General features: G+C 37.0%; 2 protein-coding genes across 2 annotated transcripts; both read left to right on the forward strand.

The window, feature by feature from the left end:
* The first annotated feature begins 397 nt into the window (after window positions 1–397).
* On the forward strand, window positions 398–5,727 carry gnb5 (G protein subunit beta 5). Its single transcript, XM_004069956.4, has 11 exons — window positions 398–661; window positions 1,054–1,190; window positions 1,305–1,346; window positions 2,245–2,321; window positions 2,406–2,538; window positions 3,545–3,688; window positions 3,765–3,856; window positions 4,010–4,058; window positions 4,284–4,380; window positions 4,513–4,679; window positions 4,763–5,727. The coding sequence occupies exons 1-11, from the start codon at window positions 526–528 to the stop codon at window positions 4,772–4,774; spliced, it is 1,086 nt and encodes a 361-aa protein (XP_004070004.1). The 5' UTR covers window positions 398–525; the 3' UTR covers window positions 4,775–5,727.
* A 1,323-nt stretch (window positions 5,728–7,050) lies between these two features.
* Window positions 7,051–18,819, forward strand: ap4e1 (adaptor related protein complex 4 epsilon 1 subunit). Its single transcript, XM_011476023.3, has 21 exons — window positions 7,051–7,382; window positions 8,512–8,583; window positions 8,694–8,817; window positions 9,038–9,111; window positions 9,713–9,834; window positions 9,950–10,109; window positions 10,256–10,422; window positions 10,525–10,598; window positions 10,680–10,802; window positions 10,874–10,983; window positions 11,064–11,203; window positions 12,143–12,255; window positions 12,365–12,483; window positions 13,166–13,468; window positions 13,809–13,920; window positions 14,005–14,143; window positions 14,225–14,480; window positions 15,715–16,260; window positions 16,342–16,535; window positions 16,622–16,782; window positions 17,300–18,819. The coding sequence occupies exons 1-21, from the start codon at window positions 7,242–7,244 to the stop codon at window positions 17,458–17,460; spliced, it is 3,411 nt and encodes a 1,136-aa protein (XP_011474325.1). The 5' UTR covers window positions 7,051–7,241; the 3' UTR covers window positions 17,461–18,819.
* The last annotated feature ends 723 nt before the right edge of the window (window positions 18,820–19,542 follow it).

Consider the following 19,542-nt stretch of genomic DNA (forward strand, 5'->3'; position numbering starts at 1 on the left):
ATATAATATAAGGTAAATGTATCCAGTGGGGACAAAAGTGATTGGCAACTTTTGGCAATGATCAAGGCCCCCCTGGAGCTTCTTTGAGAGACATGAATGTTTGTTTGTTTTTTGTTTTTTTAATCTTGGAGCAATAAAGCGCAAAATGTTATTGCCCCATAAAAATTAAAATAATAGAAGTCAAACTTGATTAACTGTTCAATTTATAATAAATAAAATAACATATATCGAATTAATATATTGTTATAGGCCATTAAAAACAACACAAGAAAATATTTGTACGTATTTTCACTAGTTTAAAAATAAAAATAATAAAAAAATAATGAAACGTATTTTGGTTTGAGATCATCCTGGTTTAATCTCAGGATGCGGGCTGCGCGCAGCATCCCGGGGATCCAGGATCCTGGATCCTCCTCTGGAAACTGGAGGAGCATCTTCTCCCTCTGACGTCATGACAGCAGCATCAGCTGTTAGCTCCGCCGTAAGCCTTTCCGCCGCCTGCCGCTTCCCGCAAAAAGGAAATATATGAGATCCCCTCTCAGCCCTGAAATGGCGACACAGGAGGTTCCGCTGAACGAGACTCTGGCTCACCTCAAAACGGAGTCGGAGACGCTGAAGCTGAAGCTGGAGGAGGAACGAGCGAAGCTGCACGATGTCGAGTGTGAGTGCTGGAAAATGGAGAGGCCTCGATCCACTCCTGCGACCACTCTGCCGTGGGACTGACGGGACCGAACGACTCCCTGTCGTTAGTCGGGCACCAAGCCGGGGGGGTTGCAGCGTTAGATGGGGAGGGATGTGGTGGTGGGTGGGGGGGACGTAGGTCTGATTGTTAGTAATGTTTGCCTCCCCATTTTGAAGCTTCTGTTTCTCCCCTGCTGTGGGTTTGTCCACTGATGCCTCAGAATCCTGACGGATGAAAACACCAGTCCATGTTTTTATCCCACTGAGATGTTTTCACAGCAGGTTTAACGGATGTGTTTAGGGTTTAACCATCATCAGCATGCAGGGTGTGAAGCTGGACCCGTAACTGTGTCTGCATGTGTGTGAGAGCAGTGCATCAGGTGGCCGAGAAGGTGGAAGGGCTGGGTCAGTTTGTCATGAAGACACGCAGAACTCTGAAGGGACACGGAAACAAAGTCCTGTGCATGGACTGGTGCAAAGACAAGAGGAGAATCGTCAGCTCCTCACAGGTCCCAAACTTCATACTTTCAAATCCTCCTTTAGTGAAATTCATGATTAAAATCATTTTGCTGTGGATTTTTGTCTGTTTTCCCCCCTCCTGATATTTGCTTTTCTCAATGCAGGATGGGAAAGTGATCGTATGGGATGCCTTCACCACCAACAAGGTCACTCATTTTCCTCCATTATCAGTTTGTCTTGTGAAGATTGTTTGCTCTGTCAAGTACGCCAGCCAAGAAAGACCAAAAGACGAAGAAACAAGACTAGACTTTTCAATTTAACCTGTAAAAACATTCAAAACTATAACAGAAAATGACAACAGGACTCAAAAGTACGGAGCCCCTGAAGTGCCATAGTAGCAAAAAAAAAAAATCAGAAGTAGTTTCTCGTGCGCACAACTTTCTGGTAAGGACCAGATACTTTCTCATAAACACAAGAATGCAGCACAATTTTTTTTAACTTTGTCGTTCCTTTAGGGGCTCCGTACAAAGTTACATGTCAAGAAAAAAATCTTTGCTGAGGTTATAGTTAAGTACTTAGAGAACTAAATAAAAATAGGTTAACAATCTAACAAAAAAAATCAACACAAAACACACAGCAGCAGCAACTAAGGCAGCAAAAACTCAACAATAAGCCACATTCCTATTTTATGAACTCAGCTTTAGATTTTTCCACTCTAAGAGTTTTGCTATTTGTTTCTCCTAACTGACTATAAGCTCTGTTAGATTCATTCTTTGTTTGTTTTGCTTATTCTTTTTATTTTCTTAATTTAAATTAAAAAAAAGCTATTTTAATAATTTTATTTTGTGTTCAGCCCTTTTGAAAGATGAATTTCTGTTCATTGAACAGACAATCAATGAATGTACGTTCTATTCTATTCTATTCTTACCATTGGGATCTACGTTAGAAAGTAAAAATCACAAAATCAATCAAAATCAAGTTTATATGCAACAGTTTTTAAAAAGATTTCCCATCTTCTCCCCATTGCTCTCTGTTGTCTTTTATCAAAGCCTAATGAATTCTCCATAGAAGACTCACACTGCTTTGTGTTTCCATTTTTATTAGGAGCACGCAGTGACAATGCCTTGCACCTGGGTGATGGCCTGTGCTTATGCCCCCTCTGGATGTGCTGTAGCCTGTGGGTGAGTGTTCTGATGCTAATTCTCCTGTTTGTTTGGGTTTTTTTGGTCACATGTTTTTTTATTACTGTCTTTTTTCGGTCACAGGGGTCTGGACAATAAATGCTCAGTGTATCCTCTGTCTCTGGACAAGAATGAGAACTTGGCGGCAAAGAAGAAGTCAGTGGCCATGCACACCAACTACCTGTCTGCCTGTAGCTTCACTAATTCAGACATGCAGGTGAGACGTTGGAGGGTGGCGTCTGTGGATGTCAGGAAAAAAACAAGCAGTTTTTTATTTCTTCATACAGTTATTCAAACATCACAACTGACATCAGAGTTTAAGAAATAACATTTAAAAAAGACAAATTAAAGCCACTGAGTACATTTTAAAAATGATAGAGCAGTTCCCAATGTGGGGTTTTATCATTATACGTACGATTTATTTTAAAATTCTGTTATTAAGGCTAACTTGAGCACAGATAAAAAAAAGTATGTTTAAAATGAAAAAAAAAGCAAAAAACGAAATTACTGCAAAGACACATGACTAAACAAAGTATTAAGATGAACAAAACATGGAAGTAAATTGAAGAAGAAAATAAAACCAAATTTAAAAGAACAATATAATGAGGGAAAATCAGTGAAATGGGGTTATTCATCAGAATAAACAGTTTTCCAGTGGCTAAATGCATTAGTATTCTTTACGTAACAGAAATAAATTCACTTGAGTTGGAGATCAATTTCTAATGGGGTTTATCTTAGAGTGCCACGTCTATAATGAGCTTCTTATGTCAGAATTTTTTATGTGTATTCATAATTATGAATGTGCCTGTGGGTGAAATAATGTTAGTATATTGGGAGTTCTATAATGGGATCTTAATATGGGTGTACATAAATTATCTGGTAATTCATGTATGTATATTAAAGTATCTTTCATATAAATATTTTGTGTATATAGTCCGTAAGAACAATTATTTTAGGATCTTTTGGCTGCTTTTCAATTTTATTATTTTTTTTTTAATCTTTTGGATTTTAAATTAAGTGGTTTTCTTTCAAAATTGTTTTTCACAAACAAAATTTCAAATTTTACAATGACTTGCACTTCTTTTATGTCCTTGTTTGGTTCTGTTCACATGTTTAAAGCTGTAGGAATGATCCATTTATAAACCCAATGTTTTATGAAAAAGCCTATTTTTAAACTTCAGCAGTCATTATTCTCCCTTCCTCTTTGTCTTTCTGTGCCAAAGATCCTGACCTCCAGTGGGGATGGGACCTGTGCATTATGGGATGTTGAAAGTGGGCAGCTGTTGCAGAGTTTCCATGGACATGCAGCAGACGTGCTCTGTCTGGACCTGGCGCCATCTGAGACTGGGAACACGTTTGTTTCTGGGGTGAGGATGCTCTCTATCCCCTGCAGGTTGTGTCATCTGGGATGTTTTGCCGGATTCTGTTTGTGTATCTTTGCAGGGCTGCGATAAGAAAGCCAACGTGTGGGACATGCGCTCCGGGCAATGCATTCAGTCCTTTGAAACTCATGAGTCAGACATAAACAGTGTGCGGTAAGTCTGTCTATGTTAACCTGGTAAATAAATCAATAATATGTAGAACCAAAAAATGAGTATCTCGTAAGAAATCAGATATTTAGAATAATCAAAGCAGTTGTTAGCTGTTATTTGACAGAAATGTTTTATCTGTTGTTAAAACATTAACAGATACTATCCCAGTGGAGATGCTTTTGCTTCCGGCTCAGATGACGCCACAGTGAGTCCGCAGAAATAACTTTATGTTTTAATGAAAAAACTGCTGCATTTCAGCTGCACAACTTTTTTTGAGCAATACTTGTTATTAGCATGTCAGATAATTTGCCTAATTTGTAATTATTATTTGCATTTTCTGTTTGAACTTTTATCTTATTGTATTCTCTCACTTTTCATTTTCTCTAGAGTATTTTTTTTATTCTAAAAACAAGCCTCCCCTGTGTTGCAGTGCCGCCTGTATGATTTAAGGGCAGACAGAGAAGTTGCTATTTACTCCAAGGAGAGCATCATATTTGGGGTCTCCAGTGTTGATTTCTCCCTCAGCGGTAAGACCCCCCCTTTCCCTTGATTATTTCCTTACACAATGACGTCAACAGAAAAAAAATCTCCATCTAAGTTGATGTGTGTGAATACGTTTTTAATTGTTTCTGTATGTGTTGGTTTGTAATGTTCTACAGGCCGGTTACTATTTGGAGGCTACAACGACTACACCATAAATGTCTGGGATGTTCTAAAAGGTACACGAGTCTCTATTCTGTTTGGACACGAGAACCGTGTCAGCACACTGCGAGTCTCACCCGACGGGACGGCTTTCTGCACAGGATCCTGGGACCACACTCTTCGGGTATGGATATTGATGTGTTGAATCCAATAGGATTTCACTCCCAGTGAGCTTGCTGGTAATATGTGCCTTTTCTTTTTTTTCAGATCTGGGCCTAAGACACAAAAAACCAAATAGCAGACAGACTTAAATGGCCACTTACTTTTCTGTTTGCTCAGGTGCAGCCACCACAAGCTGAGTTTTGGTTGTACATACAGCATATCAATAGCACTGTATATATACTCCAGTTTGCTGGCAAGGATAGATTTACATGTTTGAAAGTGTAATTAAACCAAAATGGCATGCTTGCATAGCACTATGAATAAAAGAGAATTGCACAGAAGTATTTTTGGGTTCAACTTACAATGTAGAAAGCCTTTTGCAAAAAATATTGGTGGTAGTACCTTGCATTGGCCTAGGGTAGAAGTGACACAATAAAGTGGTGTATTGTATGTGTGCACATAAAGGAAAATGTTTTTATTTATTCATTTTTGTCGGTGATGGTAGAGAATACTGTCTGAAGATTAAAAAGCTATGAAATAATCTATTTAACATAGACTGAAGGGAGAGTAGAAGAACGGTGAGGGTAATAGAGAGAGTAGCAAGAATGGCTTAAAGAAATTATTTAATCTTGTCAGGATGTTTACATACTTAATTAAGTTAGAACTAAATACTTGGCTAGAAAACATGCACTGGCATGAAACTTCTTTGGCCAGAATTACTAAAGTTTGTGAAACCTTTAAGAGTCAAAAAGTGACAAAATGCATCAGCGCATGTCCTTTGCAAAATAATATTTACTGCTAAAACTAAACATTGGTTTTATTTCCTGAGACAGCTGTGTCCAGGTATGGAAGTAGCTTAGAATTCACACAAGTTTTTCATCCCTTTCTAAAAATCTATGAAAACTGATACTATTAAAATTTGAATGTGCTCCTTTTGATGCAGTTGGAACAAACGCCATGGCTGTTGTTTCATATTTACTGTAATTACTTTATTGTAGTTGAGTGTACAGACATTCAAGGGACTGTTAATCTGAATACTACAAACATAATAAATTCTGTTTGAAATATCACTGTTGTCTTTGTCGTTCTTTCATGAGAAATGTTGGGGTACATTTATGTTGGAAGTGAGGATGACTGATGGAATATAAAAAACTAAAACTGTTTAAAATTAATTTAAACAGAAATCGTTTTTGAACTAAAAGGTATTAAACACAATATTGTAAAATATTGCGTTATTATAATACACTCAAAAAACATTCACTTTGAATGAACATAAAAAAATTATGGAAAGGATTTCCACATGATTAGATTGCGTTACTTTAACAAAAATGAATCATGTTGGTCCTACTTAATATATTTAGGTTGGGTCAACTTAATGTATTTAGGTTCAAACTAATAAATTTAAGTTGATTCAATTTAAATAGAGCAGTTGCACCCAACTTTAAATTGATATTGTTGCTCACTCTAAAAAGAAAAAAGTTGATCCAATTTAATTGAATCACTTCAATTGGTCACACATAAGAAAATTAAGTTTATTTAACTTAAATTTCTATTTTTTTCTTTAATTTTATTTACACATCTGTAATTGGTACATTGTTCCAATGTTACAACCAATGGGTCTTTTAATTTTCACATCAATGACATGAATTACCCAGCAAAGTCCCACATCACAAGCCAGGAGCTCAATTACCACGAACTCTGTGTTAAGTATTGGAACATTAACAGTTTGCCACACAAGGGGGTTGGTCTTCATCCTCTACCAAACTTTAACTCATGGTGCAAAAAAAAAATAAACATAACAGTTTAAATCACTAGTTAAAACAGAGTAAAACAGCTAGACAATAAAACCCAGGGACAAAAACTCACACTTAAACCCCAATCTGCCCAGATAGACAAAGAAAATGGTATCCCACAATTCCTTGCGATTACTAATGCATCCAATTTAATGGTATCACGTTGGATCAACATGATTGAAATTAGTAACTTTTAAATGGATTATTTTTATGTACAATCGACATGATTCATTCACGTAAGATTTACAAACATAAAATTTTCTGGTTGAAATGACAAGTTACTTTTTCGTTAACTTAATTGGCTGGTAATTTCCTTTTTTTGAGTGAATAGTCTGATGTCAAAATATTGCAACAATCAAAGAAAAAACATAAAATATTACTATAGTCAGGCATCTGAATACATTTACAACAGAATTAATAAAGTTTAAAGGATTCCTGATAGACGCACTAAATAATAGACTGTAGAAGGTATGAGAAACAAAACATGTCCTTGAAAAACTAATCAAATACACGTGTAAGCACACAAACAAGTAATAACCATTATTTGACAGCAGGGGGCAGCATTAGACTAAATCACAGTGCCCAGAAACGCGAGGAAGAACTAAAGCGGAAGTGACGTCTTGCTTATTCAAAAATAATAGTCGACCTGCTATGTAGCTTTTTGGTCTTATAAACTTTTAAAAATGCTCTACGGGTTTATTGAAAAAAATACGTTTGAGACGTGATAGTAATTTTAAAAACAATCCTTGTTGGGGATAATCCACCTGCAAAGCCACAGTTTTGCTGACAAAATGAGCGACGTTGTGGAGAAAACGCTGACAGCTCTGCCCAGTCTTCTTTCTTTAGACTCGCAGCCTGGCTCTGCAAAACTGTCTTCCACTGCCAAACTTGGAAATCTCATCAGAGGAATTACCGAGCTGACCTCCAAACACGTGAGTAATTCTTTGAAAACAGGGAAAATCCAATCTTGTTGAATGTTCGCTAACTTAGCTTACCTGCTAACTTTTTTCCTCTGTTTTCATTTGGCTAGTGTGAGTCACAACAATGTTGAAAGTAGTCTGTTACAAGAATAGTACTATAAACTTGTATAATGGACGAATTATTATAATTTGTTTTCTATTTTATTGTTTTTTATTTTTTTGTTTATCTCTTAGTTTATCTTATGTTGACACCATCGAATGATTACGAGTCAAATACATAAACAGTCCATGGTTTACACAAAAGTAAATGCAGAGATTGTCTGTCTTCTGTGTTGCGTTCAAGTTTTTTTGGGGGCTCAGACATCTGAGATCTTTAAATCAGATTGAATGATTTAGATCAGCAATTTTTGATAATTTACATTTGAACTTAAAATGACTGACACTGCACTTTATGGTTCCAATGTAAAACCAGATATGTTAAAAATGGAAGTTAAAGAAAGAAAAAAACTATTTTGCAGAACTGAAAACCACTCTCTAATTCATGTGTAATCATGTTAAAACATTCCATAGAAACAAGAGTTTGTTTTTTGTTTGACGTTTACACGGAAATACATTTTCCTTCACATCTGTAGAATTATTTTTGACATTGAACTATAATTGGCGCTGATTCAAACTACATTTTTTTTTTGAATTGTGGGTGTTTTCACAGATATTGTTTAGATCCTTGAACATAGAAAAACTAGAATGAATCAAATCCACTAGATACAAAAAAAAAAAAAAACCCATAAAGGAAAACCTTCCTGACACTTAAAATATATAACAAATAAGTATTTTTAAGCAGACTTTTACTGCTTTTACTCCTATCCTGACATTTTCCATCTTTCTCAGTTGATTCATTTTCATTTTTCACATTATAGCATGCTAGCTTTAGCAAATAATAATGATTTTAATATTTTATTCTTCAAGAGTTAGTGTCCAAACCTTGCTTTGATTTATGGTTAAGAAAAACAAGAGTTTTTTCTGATAAGTAAACAGCTCAAATAGATTCTGGCTTGATCAAAAGTAGAAACCAAAGCAGGCAAATAAAATAGTTTTTTACAAGTTTATTATATTGTCTTAATTTTCATTTGTTTGTGTACAGGAAGAAGAGAAACTTATTCAGCATGAACTGGCATCTATCAAAGAACAGGTGTCGTCTCCAAACACAACAATGGTATTACCGCAAAGCTTTATTCTTCTTTTTTCTGTGAAGCCACAATATGTAAATGACACCAGTTCAGTCTTGACTTAGCTAAGATCGCCTTTGCTTGTTTTGTTGTTCAGAGACAGATGAGGGAGCTGATGGTGAGGGCAGTCTACTGTGAAATGCTGGGCTATGAGGCTTCGTTCAGCTATATTCATGCCATTAAGCTGGCTCAACAAGGCAATGTTCTGGAGAAAAGAGTTGGTATGTGGTTTTCTCTCATGATCCACAAATACAAACACGTGAGATGTCATGGAAGATCAGAAGAAAATAGTTGATCTGAACTTTAACCTTCAAAGACTCAATCTATAAAAATATTAAGTTGTTGTTTTCATAAACTTATGTTGTTTGATGGAGAAAAAAAAGGTTTGACATGATATTATTGTGGTGTGAACCAAAGAATGTTTGTATTTGTGTTTTTCAGGTTATCTTGCTGTTTCCTTGTTTCTGAATGAAAGTCATGAACTTCTTCTTCTACTTGTAAATACGGTCTTAAAGGTGAGCACTGTTTGTTTGGACAGCATCAGAATAGACTGTGCTTAAATTTCCACTTGTTACATTTATTAAATTCTTAAAGAAGAAATGGCTGGAGACAAAGGATGGATGGATCCATACATTTTCACTGACAGACGCGATTAAGACTTAAATGCAACTAATATTTTTGTAGGTTTTGTAATTTTACTGTTACAATAGGGGTTTATGGATCTTCAGACAAACAGAGTGTATATTTGTTTAAACCTGTTTTGTATTTGAGGCTAAGCTTTATTTATAATAGATATATTTATTAGCATTCCTTGTTGGACCGGACAGGAAAGGAAAAGAGAGGTGAGAGAGAGAGTGGGATGTTACAGATGGGGGAAAGGGGGTTCAAAAGATGGAGATGGGGTGGAGCGGGCAGCCTATAATACAGAGTTTGTAGGTTTATTTGAATTTGAGCAGGAATACATCTGTAATTCTGGTGTTAACATTGATACAGGAACTATGTACAATGTAACAATTATAAGAGTTTGTTGTGGTTTGTTTTTAGGTCACAAATTTGAGTATTTATTTAGTTTATTATTTGCAGTTATTTAGATGTTGTGTGTTTTTGTCATTTCAGGATCTTCAGAGTACAAACCTCATTGAGGTGTGTATGGCTCTCACTGTTGTCTGCCAAATATTTCCTAAAGATATGATCCCTGCAATCCTTCCTATAGTGGAAGAAAAACTTAATCATCCAAAGTAAGATTGTTTTTCATTTTCATTTAGATAAAACATGTAAGAAAAGTTATTGATAGCAACCGTGCTTTAGTATAATTTGAAATTAATGGCTGTTTCTTGTAACAAAATGACTTAGAGAAATTATTCGAAGGAAAGCTGTCCTGGCTCTGCATAAATTCCACCTGATTGCACCAAATCAAGTTCAGCACATCCACAACAAGTTCCGTAAAGCTCTGTGTGACAAGGACCCCGGCGTGATGACAGCTTCACTTCACATCTACTTACAGCTCATCCAGGTGACTTTAGCCTCTAAGCTGGGATCATTCATTACATTTTAGCTTTAAAAATCTCAATAATATCCTTAAATATTAAACAATAATAATGGAGATTTTTTAGTTTGATAACCTGCAGTGGACTTCACATGTTTTTGTCTGTTTTGTAGGAGAATGCAGAAGCTTATAAAGACTTGACAGCCAGTTTTGTCACCATACTGAAGCAGGTTGTAGGAGGAAAGCTACCCATGGATTTCAACTACCACAGTGTTCCTGCGCCATGGCTTCAAATCCAGCTTTTAAGAATTCTCTCATTACTTGGAAAAAATGACCAGAGGTGAAAGAAAATGTTTTTGTTTTAAGCCTGCCTGGGCTGAAGATGAACTCTGTGATCTTTCGTGTTTGAATGTAATTTATGTCTTTTTTTGTTTTTTCACAGAACAAGTGAGGTCATGTATGAAGTCCTGGATGAGTCTTTGCGAAGAGCAGAGATGAACCACAACATCACCTATGGCAAGTTCCTAAATAAAGATGGTGTCTGGCAGACAATTCTGTTGTCTTTAACTCTTGATGCACAACTGTTTACATTTACAGCAATTTTATATGAAGGTGTAAAATGTGTTTACACAATCCATCCTAAATCTGAACTGTTGGAAAAGGCGGCAAAGTGCATTGGCAACTTTGTTCTGTCACCAAAGATTAACCTCAAGTATTTAGGTAAGAATGGACAAATAATGTGACTTTTCTGCATAATCAGAATTTAAAGTGTATATCAAATGTTCCTGCAGGCCTAAAAGCCCTCACCTATGTGGTCCAGCAGGATCCAAAACTTGCTCTGCAGCATCAAATGACTATTATCGAATGCCTTGATCACTCTGATGTCATTATCAAACGAGAGGTGAGTCAGATGTGGAATTTTTGAGTGGGTGCAGAATTAATCAACTTAAAAAAAAAAAATATATATTTTTTTTTTGGTAGACGCTGGAGTTGCTCTTTCGGATCACGAATGCCCAGAATGTCACAGTCATTGTGGAGAAGATGCTGGATTTTCTGCGGCTCAGTAAAGACGATCACACGACTATAGACATTGTGGGGAAGGTTGCAGAACTTGCAGAAAAATATCCTTTCAAACATAACAGTGTTTTGTGTCTATTGACCGCACAACAAAAGGATGAACACAGAAATTTTAACATGTTTTTATTCTTGCTGTTCTTTTCTGCAGTTGAGATTTACCTTGTTTAGAAATGGATCCGGAGCTGTTTTATTTTATGACCTTTATTCAGAATACCCTAAAAGGAGCATGGAGGTTCTTAATGCAATTGAAATATTAGCCACTGTGTCTGCTTATCATTAAATGGGACCTTATTTTGTTAGTTTTTCTTCTTGTAACCTCTTGCTAGTCTTGCTAGCATTACCCTCATATTATAGTATTGGGAGGATGATAACGGTTGTTAGAAAGTTTTATTTTTTGTGTAATAAGTTTATATATCCTTTTTAGGCTTGCACAATAAATCGCAAATTTATCATTATCGCAGTTTCAAGCTGTGAAATATACGTATCCCAAAAGTGTGCGAAAATCGCAATATATTGTAAACCTTAAATGTGCTAAAACAATCTTATCTTGAAGTATTTAACAAATTGAATAAATCCCTTTATGCATTTGACCAATCAGATACAGCCCTTCACGTTGTTGACCAATCGGATGGAGCTTTTATGTTAGATGTTCACCTCCTATGTAGACGAGGCTCATTTGGAGTATAATTTAAAATATTTGGACTTTTATTTAAATCAAACTGTTGCAGTGAAATGGAAAAAAAATTTTGGTGCTATTTATTAATTTATCGCACATTATATTGTCATCGCAATATTGATCACTAATATCACACATGGCAAGTTTTCCTCATATCGTGCAGCCCTAATCCTTTTGCTGTTGTGAACGTTTTTGTTGTTGTTGTTGTTTTAAATGTCTGACACCTTTTATGATCTGTTGAGAGCAAACCTTGCTTCAACCTTTAAGAGTAGCACTCCTTGGACGTCTTTCCTATACCCCATCATACGTATGCTCCGGACAATGAATGGTTCATCCAGACCATGAATGCAGTGTTCTCACTTGGGGGAGACATGATGCAGCCTGAAATCCCAAATGGTTTCCTTAAACTGCTGTCTGAGGGTGAGCCAAACAAAAAAAGAGGAAAAACACATCCCAACTGTGTCATCTGCTCCTGTTTACTCACCTGTTTACTCACCCCCATAATCCTATAAATGTCTGTGATGCGCAGGGTTTGACAGCGAGGAGGAAGACAGAAAGTTGAGGCTGTTTGCTGTGAGTTCTTACGTTTCTCTGCTGCAGGGCGAGCCCAGCAAACTGCCCCAGCGTTTCCTTCAAGTCATCTGCTGGGTGAGTTCTGTGTGCACAGTCCACTACATGGAAAAGGCACAGAGAGATGACTTAGTGAGGAGCAGCAACATGTTTATGTCTTTGTTTTTTATTGATTGTTATAAAACCCCAATATGGGTAAATAGAACAACTTTAGACCTTCATTTAAAATAAAATAAAAAAACCTCTTTATCACATTTATTAGCTTTGTGCTTGTTACCATTAAAAGGGACTAAAAAAAGGATTCAAAATTGTCACATTTTTGCCCTTTTCTCACCAGAAACTGTTGTAGAAAAACTTTTATTGTGGTTTATGTAACAAGTTTTAAAAACCCACTTCATTGGTGTTTTTTTTTTAACACGTTCTTGTTGCATTTGTCCTCATGATAGAGGATATATATAAAGAAAGTTAGGCTGAAATATGCACTTCTGTTGTGGTTAATCAGGGGTTACTCTGTTCCAACGTCCCCACCCACAACTTAAAGGCCAATTTCTACAGAACTTTCTGCTCTGTTGAAGCTCTGTCCTAGAAAATGACACAACTTTTTTAGTATTGTTTGTAAATAGGCATAATCGTAGTTAAAAGGCCTTTGGAATGCTATGAAAATAGATTTAAAAAATGATCGTAGTGGGTCTTCAAAGCTGGGAACTTTCTTTTATTCTTAAACTGGCAGGAATGTCAAAGCTTTGCTCCCTCTGCCCAGGTCCTGGGGGAATACTCTTTCTTGAAGGAGGATCTTGAGCCATCTGTGGTCCTCGGTTTACTGACCAAGCTGCTGGACATGAAGAGCAGCAGCAGCGAAACCAAGAGCTGGGTGTTGGTGGCAATAACCAAGCTCTGCTGGAGTGAAGCCGCCGTCTCTGAAGCTCAGCAGGTTGCGGAAACGTACAGCAGCTCTTTCGACACAACGCTCAGACAAAGAGCGCAGGAGCTGCAGCACCTCAGCAGAGATTCTCAACTACACTCCAGAGTTTTACCTCCAGGGGGCAGCCTGGAGCCAGAGGAGGTAGCGTGCACGCCCAACAGCATTGTACGGTAGTTTGTGATTGTACAGTGTCTTAAGAAGTCTTGAGATTTAATAACTGTTGGCACAAGCTTTGACTGCAACAGTATTCTGATGGTGCTTATGAAATCTCTACTCTAAAAACCTGTATAAACATGAGCTCCATAGTTTAGAGGCAATTATCCTTTCAGCGCTATAACAAAGCCGCCCTGCAATAATTAGCTTGTCAGGGGGAATTTGCAGGTTTGTTTTCACATAAATGTTTTTTGTCTATGAAAAAAAATAATTTTAACTTTTAATTTATTCTTTTATATAATTTTATTTCACTCATGCCGTTTTCCAGGTAGATTCCTCTCTTTCCTTTCTGGATGGATTTGTGTCGGGGGCGTTGTCTGCAGGCGCTGCTCCCTATAAACCTCTGCATCAAAGGCAGGAGGAGCTCTCGCGTTCAAAAGGTGAACCTTGGTGAAATATTTCCACAGTGGGTCGACAGACTCGAAAGGACTTTTTCTCACTTGATGTTTTTTGGTTTGTTTCAGTGCTGAGCCTGGAGCCCTATGGGCTGTCTCTGCCTATCAGCACATCCTCCTGCAGCATGACAGACAGACAGTCTCCAACACTGCTGTCCACCAGCTCCGGTCTGTCAGGAGACGGCACAGACTTCTCTCACAGAGGAAGGTGCGAGGACTCAACAAGCACAAACATCTGACATAAGTAGCTGTGGCTTATTTTGTTTTCGATCTGCCGTTGGTATTTCAGCTCTACAACTTTAAGGCTGGATGGTGTGAAGAGGGTCTGGGGGAGGGAGGGATATCTGGCCCAGAAGGAGCCTGTTGAGGAAGTAGCTCAGGTTGAGGTTCCCAGTCCACTGCAATCTCCCAGCCAGCAGGGAGATGCTAACAGCTGTCGCAGCAAGACGCCAACTCCAATGCCCAACCCTGAATGTGACCAAGAGAAACAGCAGCTTGCCTCCTCGCTTTTCGGTGGACTTTCTTCTCAGAGCTCTGTGTGTCTGGTGAGGCTGCTTTTTGTAAACTTGATTGAGTTTTTTGTTGTTTTTGTTCACAGTAAGTTAACTCTCACATTTAGCCCCTTGAAATTTTCACTCTAATCATCTTTTGATCTATTGTAATAGCTTTCCCAGTGGTCTTTTAACTAAAGTGATGTCATTTTTAGGTAAAAAAAAAAAAAAAAAAACTGTCGTTTTCTAGGACATAATTTCTGCAGAGTGGAAGGAGTTCATTAATAAATTCGCCTCTGAGTTGTGAACGACGTTGTTGGGGCGTGGAGTAAGCCTGCCCCTTTTCCCATCATCCATCTGCTAACATTCTCTCCCACTCGCTTACAGCCCCTCACAACCCCAAGCTGAGATTAGTGGTGAAGCAAAAATGGTGAGCAATAACTGAGCCACCCAGCTGTACAGTTTTGAGCCGGACACCAGCTCAGATGAGGAAAACAAGGATTTATTTGTCTACAAGTTGATGCATCACAATGGAGCAGAGCAGGGAGCTTGTGGCTTGTTGTTGTAGGTTCAACATCACAACTACAATCTTTTTCCAACAGATTTTTTTGTCTGCTCTTGATTCACGATTTGAATAAAAAAATACTCATAAATTAAATTTTAAGCTTTATTTGATTAAAATATTTCCTCCATCATGAGAAAAATGCCACAAGAACATGTTCAAAACGCCAAAATCACAATCTTCATTGGAATGGGTCTTGGAAAGAAAGACAGACAATTCTTAAAGTTTGCTAAAATTTTACACCATCCATGTGTGCAATGACAAGATCGAAGTTTAGACCAAAAAATCTAGGAAGGAGAACACTTTTGCTCCTCCCACAACCTCACTCCTGTATTTAGACTTCTCACTTGAGGTGGAGTAACAGCATTATTTCCACACAACACATCAAACTGAAAACAGAGGAACAAACAAGACTTTAAATAACTCCAACGACCTCAAACCTTAACAAACACTGAATGATAAATTAAAAAAACAGAAAATGTGAAACTGCATATTGCACCTTTGCAGGTAATTGGCCCTACAGTGAGTAGGGTTATTCTAATACCAGAATGTTTGCACTCGCTAATGCAGATCTCCCACACAGAATCCTTTTATTTGAAAATGAAATCCATCTTTTTTTAGAGTTATATGTAAATGGTTTGCTGAACTGTTTATGTGTTTCACTTCCATCAGTTGATAATCTTCTAGGTTTGTTTCAAAGTTTATATATATTGTTTCCCCTAACAGATGGAAAAATCTGAGCCAGATATCCAGCGGTTTAGAAGGAAAGCCAAAGGTCAGCGTTCTTCCTCCACTACAAACGAGCAAAGAGCCAATCCGACTGTCTCCTCTGCCAGTGCTGTGGATAACTTGCTGTGTAACAACCTCCTAGAGGCTGACACGGAACCAATCAATTCTTCAGCCAAGCAGACATTTCAGCATCCTCACAGCCTCTCTGTTGCAAATGGTGCTTGTGATGCAGAAGCGATTTTAACTGATGGTGATCCGAAGGAAAGAGACCAGCTTCTCAGCTCGGAGGACTCCGTGGAAGCAGACGATTGCCCTCCACGTGAAGACCAAAAAAGATCTAAAGACTTCTGTCTCACATCTTACCTCCCCGCAGAACTCTCTGGGTTTTCACACTCAGAAATAATTCCCTTGTGTTCCAGCCAAAGCCTGGATCTTTCTGCCTGTCATGTGCAAACAGACAATTCTGTAGTTTTGGTTGTTTTTATTACAAAGACCTCAGAAGATGCCAATCTGCAGATACAAGTGTTAAGTGAGGAACTTGAAGTAGGTTTTATGGCAGGAAATAATTATGTTTCTACTACATTTTATAACCTAAATATACTTTCCTTTATTTCTTGATTCCAGGTGCTCTGTGTGTGTGAAAGTCCTGTGGAGGAAGTTAGAGGCCGTAGTGTTTCAGTGCGTCAATATTCTTTAACCGTAAAAATGCCTCTGGTTCACTTTGAGCTGGTCGGGATGTTGTCTTACTCCATACCTGCTGGGATGCCGCAGGCGATGATGCAGTTTTCATACAAACTCCCTCTAACTAGCTTCATCAGGTGAGACTGATTTGTTTTTTTTTTCTCTTTTGTTTAAAGTTACCATCGTGTAGAGATCATACGTGAATTTTCTGTGTTTTCTGCAGACCTTTGACGGTATCCACTGAGGAATATGGGTCCATGTGGCTGGCCTTCTCCCATGACACGAAACAGAACTTGACACTGATAAAAGAGGAGCGGGAGCCCCTCACTGCCACTCTGAATGCACTGAACAAGAAGCTCTCGCTTCATGTTGTAGAAATCATAGGTAAAGAGTTTTGACTTCATGATTCATATCAAGTGTAGTTTAATAACAATCCATATTGTTAAAAATAAAAAAATGCTCGATTTTCATTTTACTTTGAATTGTACAAAAAGGATTTGACACATTACACCAAGCATTTAATGTATTTTTTTTGTGTGTTTTGGTCCACAAGATCTACCACTCTGCCTGTTTTCCAGTTCTCTCTTCACTTTTTTATTAGTTTACTCTGTTGTTTCCTTATTCTGATTGAATGAATACACCTGATCCAGGTAAGCAGCAACAAGAAATGTAGAGACTTCTGGAAAACAGGCAGGGTGGTAGATCTCGAGAACACGGACAGCCTTGTTTTAGATTATCACAGCAAAGTTAGGCTGTTGATAAACCCATACTGTGAAAAAAGAAGCAAACGACAGATATTCTAGTTCTAAGAACTAGATTGATGCACTAATGATCAACCTTCTGTTATTCTACATTTCTCACCTGTTTAAACTAATAACCTCCCTTTGATTGTTCTTCTCAGGTGTGGAGGGTTTGGTAGCTTGCAGCCTCCTGCAAGATCAGCCGTGTCTCATGCACTGCCGTGTGCACGCCGGCAGGCTGGCTGTGTGGCTGCGCTCTCCGGTTGCAGACCTGCCCGACTGCCTGCTTTACCACTGCCAAAGAGCTTTGCAGGAATCCTGACCCCATCCTCCAGCTGCAACACCAGGGTTCACTGCAGCAAGCAGGGACAGCGCCACGCCCTCGGCCCACAGAAAGGAAAGCACCAATGAAGGAACACTTCCTTGATCTTGAGTTATTGAGAAGCTTGTAGTTCTAATATCTCTTCATATAATATTGGTTGATAATTTAAAAAAACTGTAGAAAATAACATCTTTAGCAGATAATAAGCTCAGGGCTGAAAAGAAAAAATAAAACATGTTTTTTTTGTCCGAAATAGAAAATAAGCCTTCAAATGCATTTCAAGGCTGACTTTGATTTTATTTTTATATTTATTTTTTCTGTCATTTCTAGTATTTGTTTCTGTTCACTTGTCACTTTTTTTTCTTAAAAACATATTGAAAAGATGACGGGTTTTACAAAGTTTACTCCTACTTTGTTCCTAATTTACAAACTAACAAAAAAATACATTTTTAATTATTTAATTTAAAACTCTGTTTAGATTCAGGACTACAGCACTACAGCTACACATGTTTTACATAAGTGTATAATTGTAAATATAAATATATATAATATAAATCTATTTTCACCAGGATTTTTATAAACGATCTAAAAAAAAATTTCTGATTTGTATTGGAACCTCCTGAATGAATGAAGAACCACTAGTATCACTGTTTTGTTATTTTTTTTTTAATTTATAAATGTGCTTTAAACAGGTGACAATGAAATTATGACTATTACATTACATAAATGGTAATACTTTTTTTTAACCAGTGTGTCTTGCATCAAACTTGTTTGTCTGAATCTTCTGACCTTAAAACCTTTAGACCTGCTGTGTTTTTTGATGATGCAATGCAAAGGAAAAAGGTTCTATTAAAAAAAAAAAAAAGTTTGCATTATCATCACTCTACATTTAAGGAAACATGTGTCTTAAAGACAGCAGTCATGTTTTCATTACATTTCTTTCTTTCGTGATATTACATTTTTGCAGGTGTTACCTCATGTGTAACAGGGTTTTGTATGCATTCTTTTGGGCTGTTATGTCTTAATGTCATGTTTTCATTCATCTGTTTTTGTATCAATATAGTATTGAAGCATGCTTCTTAGGTTTGTGCTCAGGTTTGTTTGGCACATAGATTTATGTCTTAGCCTGGGTTCATTCATGCAGCCTAAAGGGAAAGTTTGTTTAATTTTTCTAAATTGAAGCGTAATGCTTAAAGCTCTTAACAAACTTTTAACCTTATGCCTTATGTTTTAATACCAAGATGGTATACTTGAGCTGTGCCTGTGGCACAGAGAGGAGTTCTTGTCTTGTTGGTGTGCCTATCAATACCTTCTGCAAAATGTACTAATAAATGTAAAATTTAAAAATTACCTTGAAAATTTTTTGATTAAAAATTAATATGTTGCTAGTTGTGCTTTTAGGCAGGAAGTGGCTTTATAGAAATTAATATTTGTCTTATTTCCTAATAGTTAAGATAGCATAATAATGCAAAATATATACAATAATTTTTATACTTTTGATCTAGTGAAACCATAAACAATATGCTATTTCTTATCTTTGTCTTATCTTTATGTCAACTTCCAAAGACACAATTCTAGTATTATTACCTGTAAAAACAGTCAGGTAGTTTTGTTTTGTAAAGATACTGATACCCATACAATAAAAAACACTCATGGTAGAATCTGAAAGGACTAAATAAATAAGTTTCTGAACATTTGAAACAAATACAAATAACAACTGAACCTTTTTTCTTCAATGATGTGTGAACCTCACTGGTGTCCATGGATTACATGAAATCTTTCCACCTTTATCCACCTTTGTCATGGTAGGGAGAACACATCAGTGTATAGGTGGAGTCATTTAAGATAGCACAAGGGTTAAGAGATGAATAACAGCCAATGTGCTGTTTAGTATAACAATGTGTAACCTTGATCAGAAAAAAACAAAGGTGAAGCAAAAAATACTTAACACAATCAGATAATGGTAAAAAGAATCAGAAACAGCTTGTTTTCAACATGAGCTGTTTTTGTGCAAGACAAACGTTTTTTTTTTTTGTATATTTTGAAGGATTTTACGGATATCAGGATATAACGCCTGAACAA

The sequence above is a fragment of the Oryzias latipes genome, chromosome 6 (assembly GCF_002234675.1).
Source record: "Oryzias latipes chromosome 6, ASM223467v1".
In the NCBI taxonomy this organism is placed as follows: Eukaryota; Metazoa; Chordata; class Actinopteri; order Beloniformes; family Adrianichthyidae; genus Oryzias; species Oryzias latipes.

Bases quoted from the DNA above. Each gene is read 5' to 3' on its own strand.
- gnb5 (XM_004069956.4), top strand. From the start codon at position 526: ATGAGATCCCCTCTCAGCCCTGAAATGGCGACACAGGAGGTTCCGCTG. The intron at 1,191-1,304 runs GTCCCAAACTTC...TTCTCAATGCAG, and splicing joins GAATCGTCAGCTCCTCACAG to GATGGGAAAGTGATCGTATG. The intron at 2,539-3,544 runs GTGAGACGTTGG...TCTGTGCCAAAG, and splicing joins TCACTAATTCAGACATGCAG to ATCCTGACCTCCAGTGGGGA.
- ap4e1 (XM_011476023.3), top strand. From the start codon at position 7,242: ATGAGCGACGTTGTGGAGAAAACGCTGACAGCTCTGCCCAGTCTTCTT. The intron at 9,112-9,712 runs GTGAGCACTGTT...TTGTCATTTCAG, and splicing joins TTGTAAATACGGTCTTAAAG to GATCTTCAGAGTACAAACCT. The intron at 12,256-12,364 runs GTGAGCCAAACA...TGTGATGCGCAG, and splicing joins CCTTAAACTGCTGTCTGAGG to GGTTTGACAGCGAGGAGGAA.